This window comes from Cinclus cinclus, chromosome Z, assembly GCF_963662255.1.
Source record: "Cinclus cinclus chromosome Z, bCinCin1.1, whole genome shotgun sequence".
In the NCBI taxonomy this organism is placed as follows: domain Eukaryota; kingdom Metazoa; phylum Chordata; class Aves; order Passeriformes; family Cinclidae; genus Cinclus; species Cinclus cinclus.
In genome coordinates this window covers 57,393,416-57,410,906 of record NC_085084.1, presented here as the reverse complement: position 1 = coordinate 57,410,906, position 17,491 = coordinate 57,393,416, and the positions used below count along the sequence as shown (strand labels likewise).

The 17,491-nt window shown below is 39.1% G+C and overlaps 1 protein-coding gene across 1 annotated transcript in view; it reads left to right on the top strand.

Annotated features, from left to right (window-relative positions):
* The window catches only part of RCL1 (RNA terminal phosphate cyclase like 1), a 28,969-nt gene extending 28,483 nt beyond the window's left edge, over positions 1-486 (top strand). The window contains exon 9 of the mRNA XM_062513188.1: positions 317-486. Coding sequence (XP_062369172.1) covers positions 317-467 — 151 coding nt within the window. The 3' untranslated portion in view covers positions 468-486. The remainder of the gene's footprint in view (positions 1-316) is intronic.
* Positions 487-17,491: the final 17,005 nt, after the last annotated feature.

Genomic DNA, 17,491 nt, shown 5'->3' with positions numbered 1-17,491 from the left:
TAAAAAGTCAGAATCAGGAGTGAATGACCTTGCCTGTCTGCATTTCTCTCCTTTCTTCCCTCACCATTTTGTGTTGCTGTATTACCAGCCATTCCTTTCTCTGCTTATACAGAGAGTGCAGAGGATTCAGGAGGGGTCATTAGCTGTTTCTACAACACAAGGGAGAACAGTTGGAGCTTGTAGCATTGTTTCTCTCTTTGTACTAAGTAATATCTTCATATTTCATTCAGCATGCTCATTGCTGGAATCTCTGTTAGTACATAATGCTATTGGACTTTGTTTTTTTCCTTAAACTGTATTATTTTCTCTCATTCAGAATTGAGTTTCTGCGACACCTCAGAAGCTTCTTCCAGATCATGTTTAAAATTGAAACAAAGACCACTGAGGAAGAGCACATGGGAGGAGAGAAAGTCTTAATGACATGTGTTGGTATTGGATTTTGCAACCTCAGTAAAACTATGAGATAAAAAACATCTACAGACTTGGTGAAAGACAGAAAATGCTGCAAAGATCTAATAAAACCAACCTGTCTCTGTCCTTATTCTGCCATAAAGAGACCTGAAATGGTTCCAGTGCAGGGGTACCCAAGCTCACTGCATGTAAACAATAAAGGCAACTTTAGACTATTTAGATCTGTGCTATTTATAAAAGCGAATTCTGTGCTGCTTGGAGTGGCTCTCTGAAGTCTCTCTCCCAAGCTGACATGGGACTCTTTGCACTGTATTCCACTGAATGGGACACAAGTGCGTCATGTCACTGTGCTCTCAAGCCTTAATGAGGTGAGTTCTCTGGTTCTATGTATTTACTGATTTCACTTGTAGCTTTTTCTGAAAGGTTTAGATAGAGAGGGAAAACAAGATTGACCAAAACAAGATTTGCATTGCAAAACAAATGATCACAATGGATATATTAGATTCTTGAGGTAATTGCAGAGATAATATTGGCATGAAAATTAAAGGTTTGACAGCAATTCTTTGTCTATGCATTGTGTGTGTGTAGAATTTGTCAAGTGCTCCACTCCTGTTTCCCATCTACTAAATTCACAGAATCACAAAATAGTATGAGTTAGAAAGGATCCAGAAGGATCACTGAGTCCAACTCTTAAGTGAATGGCCTATTCAGAGATGAAACCTATTATCCTTGCCATTATTAGCACCATGCTTTAACCAGCTGTGCTCATCTCATCTCAGTTTCACAGGAAGAATCAAATATTTGTCTTTTATTTTTCCTGATGTTAGAATACTGCAGAAGAGATCACAGACTATACTATCTTATTTAGGCTTCTTTGCAAAGATGGGCATGGAAGGAGAAACCTCCACGGCAACTTTTGACTTTATCACATACATTCTTTTTAGGTTTGTTTGGCCTGCTATACATGTGGCTTACAATTAGTTGTGAGAAGTAGCAAAAATAGCTGTTGGCTTTGAGAAGGAAAAGTATATTCAGTTCCACCATCATATTTTGTGCATCTGCTCCCTTGTTGAAGGGCCAGTAATGCTCTCTGGGCTGTATGCTTTGATTGACAGATGCAAAGAAGTTTCTAAAGGTTGTAAATATTTACTCATTAAAGGTTTCTGGTAGATTCCAGGCAAACCTGCTGGAGTTAATGCTGAACTGCTGACACAAGGGAAGAAATTTATGTTTGACTTCAGACTATACCTTATGTGTCTAGAGGAAAATAAAACTGTGTCAAAGACTGGTATATAGTGAGAACAGAGATACCAGTACGTGTGTTAAAATGGTATTACAAGCTTCTTCCAGTGCTACTATAAAGTGGGCATTACCTCTGTAGTATGGAAAACATATATTGGATCCACAAAGGACTTTGACAAAGGTTCAGTATTTGCTTAGTGTTTTGTTAGCTTTTGCAGTCTGCGTAATTTTTTTACTGTACTTTGTTGCAATCTGTCAGACATGATTTTAGAAAATGTTTTTTTTTTTTTTTTTCCCTAATAAGGTTTTATTTCCCTTCAAGCAAAACAGACAACTGGGGGGGTAAAAAAAGGCTGAAAGTATGTCCTGAACCCTTCATAACATAAATGGCTATCTTGAGCTGATATATATATATTTAAAAAAAAAAAAAAAACAAACAAAAAACCAAACCAAACAAACAAAAAAACAACTTTGGGAGTTGCCAGAGAGGGAGAAAGGGAAAGGGTGAAGCCATTCTTATAATTTACTATCTCTCCAAAATTTGACTTGCAATGGAAGTCAAGACTAAGGAAATCCTAAATAAAACAATAGCATGTGAAATAAAAAAACTTGACTATATTTTTTACATTTCAGGTTAGAAAAAGGTATGTAGGCCTTAAAGAATTTACCTTGCTCCCCTACGTAATGAAAAAAATAGAAACTTTATGAATTAAAACTACCCAAAATACAAGGTGCCACTGATCCAAAAGGTGAAATGTACAAACTACAATTAAAAGCCACTAGAATAAAAATAGAAAGCTTACGTTAATTAAAAATCCAATTTTTTGCCACAGCTCAAATTTCCAAAATGGCTTAAATAGGAATTTGTGTTGTCACAATTTCAAAAATAAAAAGTTGTATTATTTTTAAGCTTAACTATAAAGTTGTGAGTTTTTCCAAATGTTCCAGTTGCATAGAGATGGCAATGAGTTGCCCAAGCAGCAGATACTTCAGCAGTAATTATGTCACACAATTACCTGTTCTAAACCTCAGTGTTAAAATTAGACTGGTAAGCCTTAGCCCTGCTGCAAATTTCATGGCTCTACAGCACAACCCATGCTGCAACTCTGAATTTGCTTGTTGCTTTACTGAGAAAAAGAAACATACATGAAACTAATATGTTTTTCCAGGACTGTCACTCTTTGGGAAAATATTAACAGTTCCAGAGGACGATTTAGGTAAGAGCTTTCCTAAAATTATTTGGCCTTCATATTCTGGAAAAAGCACTTATTATAAGGAAATCCTGTGGATAAAAGCTGTTTTGTTTATCAGCAAAACAGCAATTGACACTTGTGTTGGTGGTCTGATCACATAAGCCATTAAGATAGTTAATTTTAGAGTTGGACAGAGGAAATTAATTTTTGGTGAAAAAAAAATCATAGTTGTTGGTAGCCACAGACTTTATGGTAAAGATGGTAGTTACTAGGAGAGAATTCTTTCATCTCAGTCCATCTATAGCAGAGTAACACTCAGGTAACTTAAATTTGAAGTGATTAGCTGTACATGAATAATCCTATACTCTTTGAACAATCCATCAGTAATATAGTTAATCCCTTTGGGTGAACAGCTTTAATCCTAGAATCAGAATGGTTTTGCTTGGAAGAAACCTTATAGATCATAGTTCCACCATCCCCCAACCAGGCTGCTCAGTCTAGCCTTGAACACTTCCAGGGGTTGGGTATCCATAACTACGCTGGCCAACCTGTTAGAGCAGCTCACCACCCTTACAGCGAGGAATTTCTAACTAGTGGCTAATCTAAACCTACCCTCTTTCATCTTAAAACCATCACCACTTGTTCTGTCACTACATGCCCTTTTAAAAGTTCCTTTCCAGCCTTCCTTTATGTTCTGTTATGTACTGACTTAAAGGTGCTGTAAGGTCTCCATGGAGTCTTCTCCAGGCTGTATAAACCCAAATCTCTCAGCCTGTCCTTATGATGAGAGGTGCTCCAACCCTCAGATCCTTACTGTGGGCCTCCTCTGGACTTGCTCCAAGAGGTCCAGGTCTTATGCTGAGGTCTCCAGAGCTGGATGCAGCACTACAGGTGCAGTCCTATGAGAGTGCCAGTCACAGTGGTGACATGAAAAATGTTTGTAAAATATACCTTTACTTTGCATCTCCTGCCAGTTTTCTAATATCTGTTTTCAAACATTTTTCTAGGATGCTATGATTGTAGTTTGACTGCACTTTCTGTGGTTATGTCAGAAAATTCCTGCTAACTTGCTATAGGACAGCTTCTGGAGTGGAAGAGATTATATTGGAAGCAAAATCGTTTCATTCCAAGCTAGTGCATTTTACCAAAGGCATATGGCTAGAAGCCAGTGCAATAACTGTCAGGGGAAGCACACAGTAGGTAAGTTAGCTAGACCAAAACAATAAGTACATTGCTGTCTTGGGTAATGTTTTCAAAATGGTGTTTTGTTACTGCCAGAACATAGATATTTTCTCTCTTCTTCCTTTACCCCATGGGTGATATGGATTTTGTTACAATCCAGAGAAGCATAGTTCTCTGCAACTCCAAACAAAATAAAAATGTGGAAGGAAGATCTTATGCAGCTACTGCTTAGGTCTTGATAAGCTGTGTCTTTAAACAGCATTCTTGATGGGGTGTATAGTGTCTTCCTTGTGCCTGAACTCTCAGCAACACTGACAAGCTCTGAAAAACACCTATAACCTGTTGTCAGTGAGAGGGGTAAAAAGACAGAAAGTCCTGCAGGGAAGAGAGTGTGTGGGCTGAGCTGTGTGGTGACGGCAGTGGATGAGTAACAGGAGTAAGTCATGCACTGTGTCCCAGCATCCCAGTGTCCAAATAGCACTTGCACTAGATACAAATTGAGTTGTGACATTGTTACAAGACAGAACTATTAGCATGATTTGTAGTAAATCTGTAGCAATAGCTGTCAGATGTTAGTGCTGATGTCTTTCCTGGAACAGTTAAGATTATGTATGTGCACTAAGAAGAGCATCCAGAGCTATATTCCCACGTGTATTAGAGAGCAGAAATACTCTGTATGTATGTAGCAATGAGACCCACAGAAGAAACTTGGTTTAAAGTGGTACTGGTCAAGAAAACAAAGGCCAAAATAAACTTTTTACATGAGAGTGAACAGTGGCAGGATGCCAATGGAAATGAAGCAGCAACTGCTCTGCACAGCTGAGCACGGGAGGCAGGCTCTGTCTTTGCACATTTGTCCTCCTGCTCCACGTCTGCCACACAGTCACTCCCTCTTCCCAGTGCCAGTTCGGCCATGCTTCCCTGGCAGCCTCCACTGCGCCGGTCACACAGCAAGCACCAGTACTCCTTCAGCAGTGAACCCACGGTGAAAATCTGTAGGGCCTTGTGGAGACTGGTCCATGTCAGGCATCTGGTGCTTAACTGCAGACGAGCTAGTAGGATTAAGGGCTTGATTCCAGCGAGCATCACTAAATATCAAGGACACATCCCATTTTACAAAATGCAACAGGCTCAGGAGGGCACCCAGGTTTGCAGGATGCCTCAGAAGTCACACATTTAAGAATAAAAGCCTTACCCTTTCTCAGTGCGTTTTTAACCTGACTCCACCTTGCTCCTTGAAAGTTACTTATATCTTTTTTCAATCCTGAACTGTCTCCAAGGATAAGAAAAAAACTGCTTTAGCAACTTTTTACATGAATGTAGATATGCTTTCTTAACTTTTGATGAGTGTGGGTATTCTGTTATATTCTGTAAGTTAAGACTATGGTTCTGAATGGTCAACCTTCAGCGCATCAGGACAATTTTCTTTGTGTGTCTGGAAATACAGTTTTGATTCTGTATAATGCACTAAACATCTGCAAGACACATCTAGATGAAAATATGCATGAGTTTTGATTATTTACTCTTTTTTTTAACATCATGAAAGTAGGGGAAAAAAGAGAAGAAAATCACAGCCATACTTGTTTGTTTGTGTGGCAGCATTCAGAAGCTACCTGGAGAAGTATGGCTTCCTGAGAGACTCATAAAAGCATTTGTTTTTAGAAATACATCTAAACATTCAGAATTTGACTGGGAAAGAATTTCTACTGCAGAATGTTTCTGAGCATTGAGTACAAAAATATTCTTAATAATTCATGCCACAAGTTTATTATCCACTATTTTAATTTGATTTTTGGGGCATAAGTAATCTACATAATAAATTTTCAAAGAACACACCACAGTAAATCAGGAGGAGAATTGGAGAGACTAGGAAATGATATTACTGTTTCTTTTGGAAATGTGTTTACCAGGTTGTTAGTAAAAATACTGTTTTTTTTATTCTTCACTGTCAATGTCAGCAGCAAGTTTTGCCTTGCAACAGTGTCAGGATCTTGCTCTAGACTTTTCTAAGCAATGATGTATGAATTCAAAGTGAAAAGCTGTTTTGAAAGATCTGACATTTTCCATGCTATGTAGTGCATCTTAGAAGGCCAGTGTACTATACAAGGCATACATCCTTATACATCCTTACACAGTTTTCTTCCTCAACAAGAGTGAGGGTGTCTAGTGTAAAGCTGCACCACCAAAGGCTGGATGTGGCAGCTGCCTGAAAAGGTTTTCTTAGTTTTAGTTTAACTAAAAGTACAAATAAAGAATGAACATCTGTTTCAGTTTGCAGAGTTAAATAAGCATTGTTAACAGATTTTTTTAAAACTTGAAATTTACAGGAAGAAGCAAAAAAAGGGAGTATAACTAACAGCCAAGGAGAAGAATACTGCAGAAACCTATTACCCTTCTTTTCCCTTCTCAGTCTCACAAGTTTGCACAGAAAAGAGCAATTTTGGTTAGAAATTGTTGAACAGCTATTGAGACATTGTAAGGAAAATACAAGAAATTACCAAAATTGTCACTTGCCTGACTGGCACATGGAGTGAAAATTTAATCATATTTATGCTTATGGCATTTTCTTCACTGAATCACTTTCAAAGAAAGATCTGTTATGAAAGAACTTTTGAAACTTCTCTTTTCACACCTTTCCAGATTTCAGTGAAGTCGCTCACTGATTTCCTCTGCCTTGTCTTCTCCAGACAATAACAATGTTACTAATTAATGTACTATTTGAATTGTTATTGCCAAGTCATAGGCATATAAATATAAAAAGGTACACTGTTTGCATTACGCATAATGTAATTCTTGGCTTCATGCATTTTTATCCTCTGTTCCAAAGTCTGTGTTTTGGAGAATTGCTTTTGTGCCAGCGGTAGAGAAAAATGAAGTGACTCATTTGTATCCCACAGGGAGCTGAACTAGAAAATATCAAGATTCACAGTACCTCAGGTCTGTGCAAACATTTGCCTGACTTTATGATGGCTATAAGCTTCTTTGGGCTCTACAAGCCTGAATCTCCCTGACTTACTTTTGCTCTTTTTTTTTTTTAATGTTGGTTTTGGTTTGAGGGTGGTGGGTTTTTTCTTTGTTTGTTTGTTTTGGTGAAGTTTAGGTTCTTTCTTTTGTTTTGTTCACAGAATTTGTTTGGTTTATTTTGTCTACCTCTAAATTCTGCCAGTTTTACTTGCAAAAGCAAGTATATATATATATATATTATGGTATATCCCTTTCCCCACTGATCTCTTCTCACTCCTCCTCCTAGATCCATGGTCTTTGCTCTATTGTACAAGCTGGAGGAACTGTCCCCACTATGCTGCAGTGGGGCTCTGAGTTGCTACATCATTTCACTTCTCTGTTCCCTGTATGTACACTGAATCCTCTGCAGGCTGTCCCCCTGGCCACTCACCCAGACAACTTCCTCTCTTTTTTCCACTGGTCACTGCTCTGCCTCACTACATCCAGGGTTTCTGAAATGGAAGAATGAAGAGACAGATTGGATTTCTTCTAACTAAACCTGCCCTAGTAGCTCATGCTGTGGAAACAAAGCATTGTCCTCATCTTTTCCATCTCAGAGGTCTCCTGAAAGGCTTGCCATCTTGAAAAGTAATGGTCTTCTGGCTGAATCCTCTGAGTTTTAAAGTGGAGTGAGAAAGGAAACTAAGCCAAACACTTAATGTTTCTTGCTGGCTGGCAGTAACATGTATGAAGTTTTAAAACTGGTGGAATATTATGCTACTAAATGGACAATGAGCACATTCTTATAAAGTCCTAAGTCTCTGAATTATACAAGATAAAATCTTGATATAAAGCTACAGTCTTATGAAATTGGAAGACTTTATTCTGTCAAGGAAGCCAACCTAATGTGTTTGCTTATCAGTACCATGGGGGTTTCTGTCATTAACTTTCCACTGGTGAAAACCCTTAAGCATTTCATGATGTAAGGTATCCACCATTGCTACTGCAAGACTATTTCCAGCACAAAGACAAGGTTAGTTTAAGAGATGTAGCTTTGAGGACTAGATACTGCTTTTTATTTTCTTGCTTTTCAATGAAGCAGTGTGGGGAATAAAAGTCACAAAGATATAGAAGCACACAATTGAAGAAACTAATGTAACTGTGCTACTGTTTCAATTATCTGTTTATATTTAAAATGTTTAAAGCTATTTTTAAATATTGTTCTTTAACCCACTAGCATTTTATAGGGAATAAAAAAAATCCCAGCCCTTTCCAGCATATTTTTGCAGCACTAGCTCATATAACAAATCAAGAAACACAGATGCTAAGCATAGTAGTTCAGTAGTTCTATCTCACCCACCATTCTCATGACAATCCACTTCTGGTGTTACTGCAGCTGCTAGCCAAATATTAAACTCAAACAGCTCTGTGTGGGTTAGTTTGTTAGTTTCACTTTTGAGAGTAAGCTGAACAGTGGCAGTTCCAAGTAAAAGCCGTTCCCTTTGCAATCTTTTTAATTTGCTTCCTCTGCCATTTACTGAATGGTAATTTCTCCATAGATCAGTAGAATATTTATTTCTGTTGCCTGCTGCAGCACCTCTTAAACACAAACTGGCTTCTGTTGTCACAATTTCTGGTAACCAAAAATATCTGTCTGGGTTTTTTTGGTGGCTCTAGACTTTCCGTCTATGCTGACTGAATTTTGTAGCAGCAGAGGAAGCAGAACAGAAGACATTCAAAACCAGGAGGTTTGGACACCTGTGACTCATATCAGAGCACTGGGTTTCCTCCACAGGTCTGTGTTGAAGGCAGTGCCAGGGCTTCAGGGTGCTCTTGCAGCTTCTCTGGCTCTGGGAATGCTAGATTCAACATTGCTTGGCATTGAGCCAAAAAAACATGACAGACAGCTGGCTTTCCTTCATTTCTGTGGGTGAGAGCTAGTTCTACTCTTTGAAGCAATTAGATAAACACATCTAATTGCTTTGGTCCTTCACAGGTAAGGTATTTTGGGAATGACACGTTCTGAAGCTGCTTCCCGAGAGGATCAAGTTAAATCCTGTTTCTGCCTGAGGTACAGCTATCTTGACGATATCTTTTATAACCTAACCTTTGAGGAAGTTAATGGCAAGTGATGTGTATGCTTTGCCCTAGGGAGAGCTTTTGTGCTTTATTTTGTATCTGTGCCTCAGTGTCAGGGAATACTTACTGGAATTGCTTATCTAAAATCTTCCTCCTCCAAGAAAAGGAGTTTGTGGAAGCTATTTCTAGATCCTGAAATGCTCTCCCAGAGAGCTCCAATATGTAGTTTATTTCCATTACGCTATAAAGAGTGGAAAAAGATATCAATGTTTTCAGATTTAATAGTTGTGGGGTGCTTTTTTTTAATATAGGAAATTAAAAGAGCTGAATTTGATTTATTGTTTTAATTACAAAGAAAGCTCTTTGATCTGATGGGAATTCAAAAATAAGGGAGGAGAAGAAAAGAGCAACTTGACATGGGTTTGATGTTGTTTGCACCAATATAAGTACAAAGCAATAGTGAAAATCAGTAGTTAAATTATATAGAGTCTGATCCCACAATTAATTAATGAAAGCTGTGTTACCAAAGTGGTGGTGTGTGGGACAGGCCTCTCTCTCTTTTAGAATTGCCTCTTAGCTGGTTTGAACAGGTCCATAGCAGGGAATCATTTGAATCCAGACTAGGAATTTACTTCTTTGTGAAAACCCTATACTCCTGTTAGTTTTAACTGAAATTGGTGAAAAGATTCAAAGACAACTATGCTAAATTTATCTAGTAATTTATTTTAACAGAAAAAAAATTAATGTTTTGCTGGTGTGCACATTTGATACCAGCACTGATATCTAGCATTTTCCCTGAAGTAACCTTTTCAGAAACATTGGATAAAGCAAAGGGTCTCATATCTATTTTAATTTGAGCAACAATTACTTAGCACCTTTGAAGAAACAGCAGACTGCATATTTTTATAATTGTATTTCATACTGGAATAGGTTTTTGATTTTAAACTCTGCTCATCCTTTTCCAGGACTTTGAATCAAAACACAACTTGCTGCTACAGTGTACTATCAATCAGAAATAAAACTGAGTAGCAACAAAAGGGAAATTCAGTGTCTTTGCTTCATTGTGAAATATTACGTTGAGAATACCATGTGGAAAAATTAACAATAAACAAATTTTTTACTCTGAGTTTACTGTAATCAGTTTTTTCTTCTGAAGAAGATACTGATTACCGAAATGTCTAGCATCAGCTAATGAAAGTTTCTTGTTTGTGTATTTGTGTGTGTATATTAAAGTTTCTTGCTTTTAAAGAATCATAGAACAGTTTGTGTTTGAAGAGACATTAAAAGTCATCTAGTTCTAATGCCCCTGTCATAGGTAGGGACATCTTTCACTATACCAGGTTGCTCAGAGTCCCATCCAACTTGACCTTGAACCATTCTAGGGATGGACCGTCTGCAGTTTCTTTGGGAAACCTCTTCCAGCACCCCAGTATTCTTACAGTAAAGAATTTCTTCTTAATCTCTAATCTAAATCTACTTTCTTCAGTTTAAAGCCATTTTGTCCTGTCACTACATGCCCATGTAAAAAGTCTCTCTCCAGTCTTCCAGTAAGACTCCTTTACAGGAAGGTTGCTAAAACTGGAAGGCTGCTATAAAGTCTCCCTGAAGACTTCTTCCTGAAGCCTTCTCTTCTCCATGCTAAATTCATGACCTCTGATTCGTGTGATTCATGTCAGTACAGTGGGCAGTTAGGAGAATGTGCAAGATACATTTGGTTCAGTTTCATGACATTGATTTCTGTATTGCATCTAAGTAGCTTAGTAATTGTGTCTTAAATGTGTTTGAAGACTAAAAAAAAAAATAAAAATATCATAGAGGTTGAGTTCTCAAGTGAAGAAATTCAAAACACTTCAACAGTTGACCTTGACAGGATTTTTGTTACCCCATTGTGTTGTCCTTTTGTCCTTTTAGCTGTATCACATTCACATCCTGCTACGCTAAAACAGATTAAATTACACAACAGATTAAATAACACAAGAAAAACCCCCAAACCCAACAGGATGAAACACTACTGATGGAAATTAATTTACATAAACTTTTACTTTTGGGGCTTGCTGGTTTTCACAGAGAGCTAACTGCTGCCAGACAAGCTCAGGAAGGTTAACTTTCCATAATAATGCATGGTAAAAAAATATAGACAGAGCTGCAGTCCACTACATTTAAAATGAGGTATTATTAATCAGTATATAATTAACTTCTAGAAATATTAATTTTAAAAATCCATAACGATGTTCTCATCTAAATCTCCATTCATATCTTGAGACATAAGTAAAAATTCTAATATATGAACGTATGTGAAAACACTATTCAAAGAACAATCCTACTTTCCACAATTTGATGCCAAGTCATTACGCAGTTGTGAACACTGTACACAATGCAGTCCTGGAGAAGGTATTCACATGAGCTGGGCTGAAAACCTATAATTATGTGTTAGAGTATTTTTGGTCCATTTCTGAGTCTCTTTAAATATCTGGAAACTCCAAAAATAAATAGAGAAATACTAATTTCTGTATATGAGGGAAGAAGGCTGTTTCCCATATTTGACTAAGGTAAGAGAGGCTGAGGTGATTTTGCTTTGATTTTTCAAAAGAAAAAACAGACCCTGGGCCCTCCAAAATCTGTTTTGAGAGGTTTTCAATCTAATAGACTTCACTAGACAATTTCTTTGTCATAAGTTATTTTTGAAGACAATTTCTTTGTCGTAAGTTATTTTCCTAGTGATAGGTAGACCTGGGAAGGCACTTTATTATGAATATGAATATTCTTTGTATAACAGTAGAACTGAAAACCTTTTGAATTCAGTGATCCGGGCCAGATACCAGGTATCCACCAAAGCTACTCTTAACACTCTCCTTTACAACTAGGAGAGAAAATACAGTGAAAGGCTCACAGTTTGAGATAAAGTCTGGGAGGGGTCACAAACCAATTACCATCTCAGGCAAAATAGACTGAATTTGGTCATTAGTTGAATTTATTACCCAGAAAATCAGATCAGGGTAATGAGAAGTAAAACAGATCCTAAAAACACTTCCCCCCACCTCTCCTCTTTCCTAGCTCTACTTACTCCCGCAGACAGAAGGGGAATGGGGGTCAGTTCATCACACATTTTTTCTCCCAATTCTCTGGGAGAGAAGTCTTTCCTGTGCTTCAGCATGTCTCCCACTGGAGACAGTTCTGTATAAATTTCTCCAGTATGAGCTCATCTCACAGACAATAGCTCTCCATGAACTGCTGCTATGTGTCACTCTTCCACAGGTGCAATCCATCAGGCACAGCCTGCTCCAGAGTGGAATCTCACAGAGTCACAAGTCCTACCCAGGAAACCATCTCCAGTGTGGGCTTCAAACTCACAGCATCTGCAGGTCCCTGACAGGACCTGCTCCAGCACAGGCCTCCCACAGGGTCTCACCCTCTTTTGGGCATCCAACTGCTCTGGTGCGGGTCTCCTTCACGGGCTGCAGGTGGATATCTGAATCCATGTGGTCCTTCATGGGCTGCAGGAGCACAGCTGCGTCACCATGGTCTTCAGGGGAATCCCAGCTGCAGTGTCTGGAGCACCTCATGCCTCCCTTCTTCACTGACCTTGCTGTTGACAGAGCTCTTCTGCTGACATATTGTCAGTCTGCTCTCTCTGCAATTACATCTGACCAATAACTTCTTTTCCTTCTTAAATCAAAAGTCGTTACCAGCCTCAGCAAGCAGCATGTTTGCCTTGAAGATGTCTGACACTGGCTCTACCAGACATGGGGGAAGATTCCAGCACAATCTGATGGAAGCCAGTAGCCCCCCCACTACCAAAACCTGGCCATGCAAACCAAAGACTAATTTGCATATTATTGTATTTAGATACCAGTTAAGCACAGAAAATAACCTGCTTTAATGATGAAAGGGAAACCAAAGCAAAACAGAACCTATGCAAGCAAAAGTTGATTAGGAAAGAAGCTGTTACTTGATGGAAACCTGGCATACTGATGGACTCATGAAGCATTTGTATTGCCATCACTAAGACCTTTGGCAGCAGAGCCACTAACAAACACTGCAAGCTGTCTTCAGTGTCTATGCTTGAAGGCTTTCCTTCAGCTTCAGGCTGAAGTTTTATTAATTTTGTTTTATTTCATCCTGTTAGCAGATTTTGAGTAGAAATTCAGACTTACTGACCGTTTTCCTCATTGTGTGGGGAATAGTATACCTAAATGTTTACTAAGCAAAAAAGTCACAGAGCGACAGTAAATTTGTGGTTCCCTGTAACACTAATCATACCGAGCCACTTGCCATCAGTGAACTGCATTTCAAAAAATTATTTTGAAGTTCTACAGTTAAACCAATTGCTTGTGCTTACTTGTCTGCCTGCTTTTTCCAGCTACAAAACTGTTGGCTGCATGCTAGGTTTTATCCTCTAATAAGAGAAAAGCACATGTTCCTTAAAAGGAAATCCCATGCTGCTGCTCCATTGTGACTCAACTAACTTGGCAAGAAATTAATTTACTCCATTTCCATATTAGATCCACAACACCTGTGCTGAGCCACATGGATGACAGTGTTCAAGGGATTGCAACATTTAATAAAGCCACATGCAGTATGGAGATCAGCACAGGCCCTACTACTCACATGAGGCAATTAGCTTCATTAAACAGTAAATAAGCAAATAATTTAATCTTTATTTGCAGAAAACATATCAGAAACTATTGAAATTCACAATGCTGAAACAATTCAATTTGAAAGGTGCAGATGGTGCAGATGAACATCCCATGCGCTACATGTGGTTGACTTGTGCATATGCTACCAATATTGGTAAGAAATACAGCAATATTGCTATGCAATCCTTTTTTTAACACCACTGGACATCTGAGACACCCATCCCTCACACAAACAAATAATATGTCAGGCAGAGCACTAATCCTGATTGATCATTGTGGGCTACAAACAGGCATAAGAGCTGTTGGAAAATGAAAGTTTAACTAGCTCCTGGAAACTTCTGGGAAAGGAAATGGCAGTTTTGGACACACAAGAAGCATTACCTGGTTTCATCCCTCTGGTTTACAGAAGTCACTATTCTGCATTAGCCACTGTAATCTCTGAGTGCTTTTTACTTTCTCAGCAATTGAACTAATGCCTGTTCTTGTAGAGCTTTTTCCATGTTTGGGTTTTAAATTTTTTTTTTTTCCTACAGGATTGTTGTGTGATGCAGCATTTTGTACCTGATCAAGAATACAGTGGGCTGTTGGAAAAGGAACTGACAAAGAGGTGCATATTCCACCAGGAGCAGCAAAGAGGGGACAATTTAATGTCTGGAGAAGTATCTTTTTTAATTCTTATACTCTCCAAAAACTGTCTTCACAGAAACCCATTACAAAAGGTATTTTTAAGTACTTTCTTTTGTCTCTCAGAGGAACAGGTATCGAATGGCTGTCTGGAAGGGGACAATCTTGTTCTTGCTGTTAGGGCTTACTTGTTGAAGCAAGAGATGGCTTTTTTTCCTAAGTTATATTTTCCCAAAGGGGATGAATTAGAAGTGTGTCCTGTTGCAAGCTGAGTCATACACAAACCTGTGTTTAGAGGTGCTTTTCTTCCATTCTCCTCCATGAAGGAGGTAATCACTCATATGATTTCAGGAAATAGGTTTCGGAGAATAATTATAAAAAATCCCCCAACATTTCCTTTAAGACCATTCTTTGTGCCATATATTTAAAGGAAAAGCATGGCTTTTTAACCAAAATATGTTTTTCTCCAAGGCAGGGCCTACCACACAAAGAAAAGGAGAAAAACCATTCTGACATATGTACTTTACTAGACAGTATGCATTTTACATCCTACACAAAAGTAGAAAGAAAAGTGAAATACATGCAGTCTCACTTCATAAATTTGATTGAAATAAGTAGCTTCCTTAGTGTTGTAATTTGCAAAGGTTTTGCAAATAATTCCTGACTTCTGAACAGAGGATATGCTTTGATTTTAATTTCAGCTGAAAATGAAATAATCCAAGGATGACTGTGAGAATTTTTGAAGGAACTACTGGAGAACTATTTCTGTAATTTTCAGCGTTTTGAATGTGAAAATGAAACAAAGTCACTAATCTCAGAATTTGGAACACAGAAGTAATCAAGTAAGTAGAACAGCCTTTTATACAGATGGCAAGTTTGTAACTTGCTTTGAAAAGCAAGCTAAATTTGAAGCTGCTATACAGTTGTTAAAATGATGTTTTGTGTATAATTAGTGGTATTTTTTTCATTATTTGGGAGTATGTTTATTATAAATTTTTTTGTTTAGTATCCATGTTTTTGGATTCTATGGTTATGCCTGTGTTTCTATACCCTACACATGAGGGTATTCACACAGTGTGAATATGTAAAATGAAATATGTGAACAGTACAGAGATAAATGGTACTTCAACTCCCTGACACAGGCTGACACTTGTGTCCAAGCAAATTAACATGCAAATGTATGGACACTGAATGATCTCTCAGCAAAGAAAAATGGTGTTTAAAAGGTAGGTAGATGCAAACCTAAGATGTTTGCAGCTTTTGAGTGCAGACGCCTTTTAATGGATTTGTAGAAAATTGATGTAGTAGCAAGAACTCTGATGAAAGCAATAACAATGCTGAACAGACTAGTGAAAAAGGATTATTTCATAGGACAATACTGTTTCTTGCTGTGTTATAATAAAACATGTTTAATTATTATAGAAAACAAATAAGAATATCAGGTATCATTAGATAAGCTGTAATATTTGGAGTCCAAACACAGATTGGACTTTCAAAATTGAAGCAAGTAATGGTGGGCTTTATCACTCCAGAGGCTGAGAAATTTTGCAGGTCCAACTACACCTCACCCTGACAAACCACTCAAACTTAACAATATAAGCATCTGTTGTCTATTTTGATAGAATTCTCTGCAATTGCAGGGGTCTGTGCACAGAAATCTTGATGAGCAGAGTCTTACGTTATGTAGTGAGCACAACCAGTGTAGTACACTACACTCCTTATCCTTTGAGTGGTATGGATATTGGTGGCGTATTAGGTAATTATGTTTGGGAGGCATCAGAATATTTTTATTTTGGAGTTTCTTTTGTTTCTCTGCTTGGAAGAAGTTTCCAGTGTCACTGCAGCATGTTCGCGGGAGTTTTCCACACTGCAAACTGAGTAGAGACATTAAACATGAAAAGCAAATTATTAGAGGATGTAATACGGCAGAAAATTTCTTTGAGATGAAGGACCAGATATTATAGAAGAAAAGATGCTGTAATTGACTTTATTTCAAAATCACCTGGTGTTCTTTACACTTCACATTCAATAAAAACAAAAAATGTACCCACTGATATGGTATCTAGTTCTGAAACAGCCTGTGAGATGATCCTATAGGACATGAGACCTGTGAGATGATGTTATAGCACACAGGCATACTCTTTCCTTCTGTACAGAGCAAAAAAACCATGTGTCACATCATAGAAATGACAGTGACATGACAAAGTAAGATTGTCCTTAAAGAATTACATTTTGACAGTACCATATTGCTAGGTGACACATAACAGCCTGCTTTGCAAGAAGTAACGTCATGAGAGTGAGCCTATTAGCAGTCTGAGACCCATCATCCATCAAACTTTTACATGGCTTTTTAGTTCTCCCCTGTCCCGACTTGTGTTTTTCCTTTGTCTAACAGACAACCCAGCTCCTGAACTTTTGAGGTGAAGAGTGTTTACTTGGCACAGACAAGAAAACAAGGAACAAATTCATCACGCAAGGAAGTGACAAGAAAGTGTGCATTTCAGAAGTCAGAACTGGGACAGAACTAGCACACTCTTTACTTAAAAAACAACCGTTCATTTTTTTTCTTTGGCCCAGCTAACACACTCGCTACTGTACGAGCAAAGACGCGCTGCTTGTTTGCCGTGGCTGAACAAGGCCAGACCTATTCCTGGCACTCGTCGGTCCGATGCCCTCCGGCTCACCGCGGTCCAGCCTTCGCCTCAGCGGGCTCCTACAGACGGAGACTGGCGAGAGACAAGAAGCCCTTGCCGGGCAGGCAGCGGGGGCAAAGAGCAGCGCTCGCCCGCCCGGCAGCGGTTCCGCTTCTCGCACTGACAAAACCCTGGCGGCCCTCTCCAGCGCCGACGGAGCCTGACAGAGCTCCAGATGAGTTTCGATCACGCTCTCGTGCACGTACGTGACTCCTGGGGATGGTACCGTGTAGGGCCAAGAGCTGGACTCGATGATCCGCGTGTGCCCGTCGCCCTTTCCGACTCAGAGTACGCCGCGATTCTGTGACGGGGAGGCTGCCGCCCCCACGGGAGAGCCGCTGTGCTGCGCCCGCCCGGGGTCCCCGCGGGCCGAGGGGCACCGCGCCCCGCTCGGAGCGGCCGCGCCTTGCCGGGGGAGCGCGGCGGGGCCCGCCCCACCCACAGCCGCGCGATGACGTGAGCGGCGGGAGCGCCGCCCAGCCGGAGG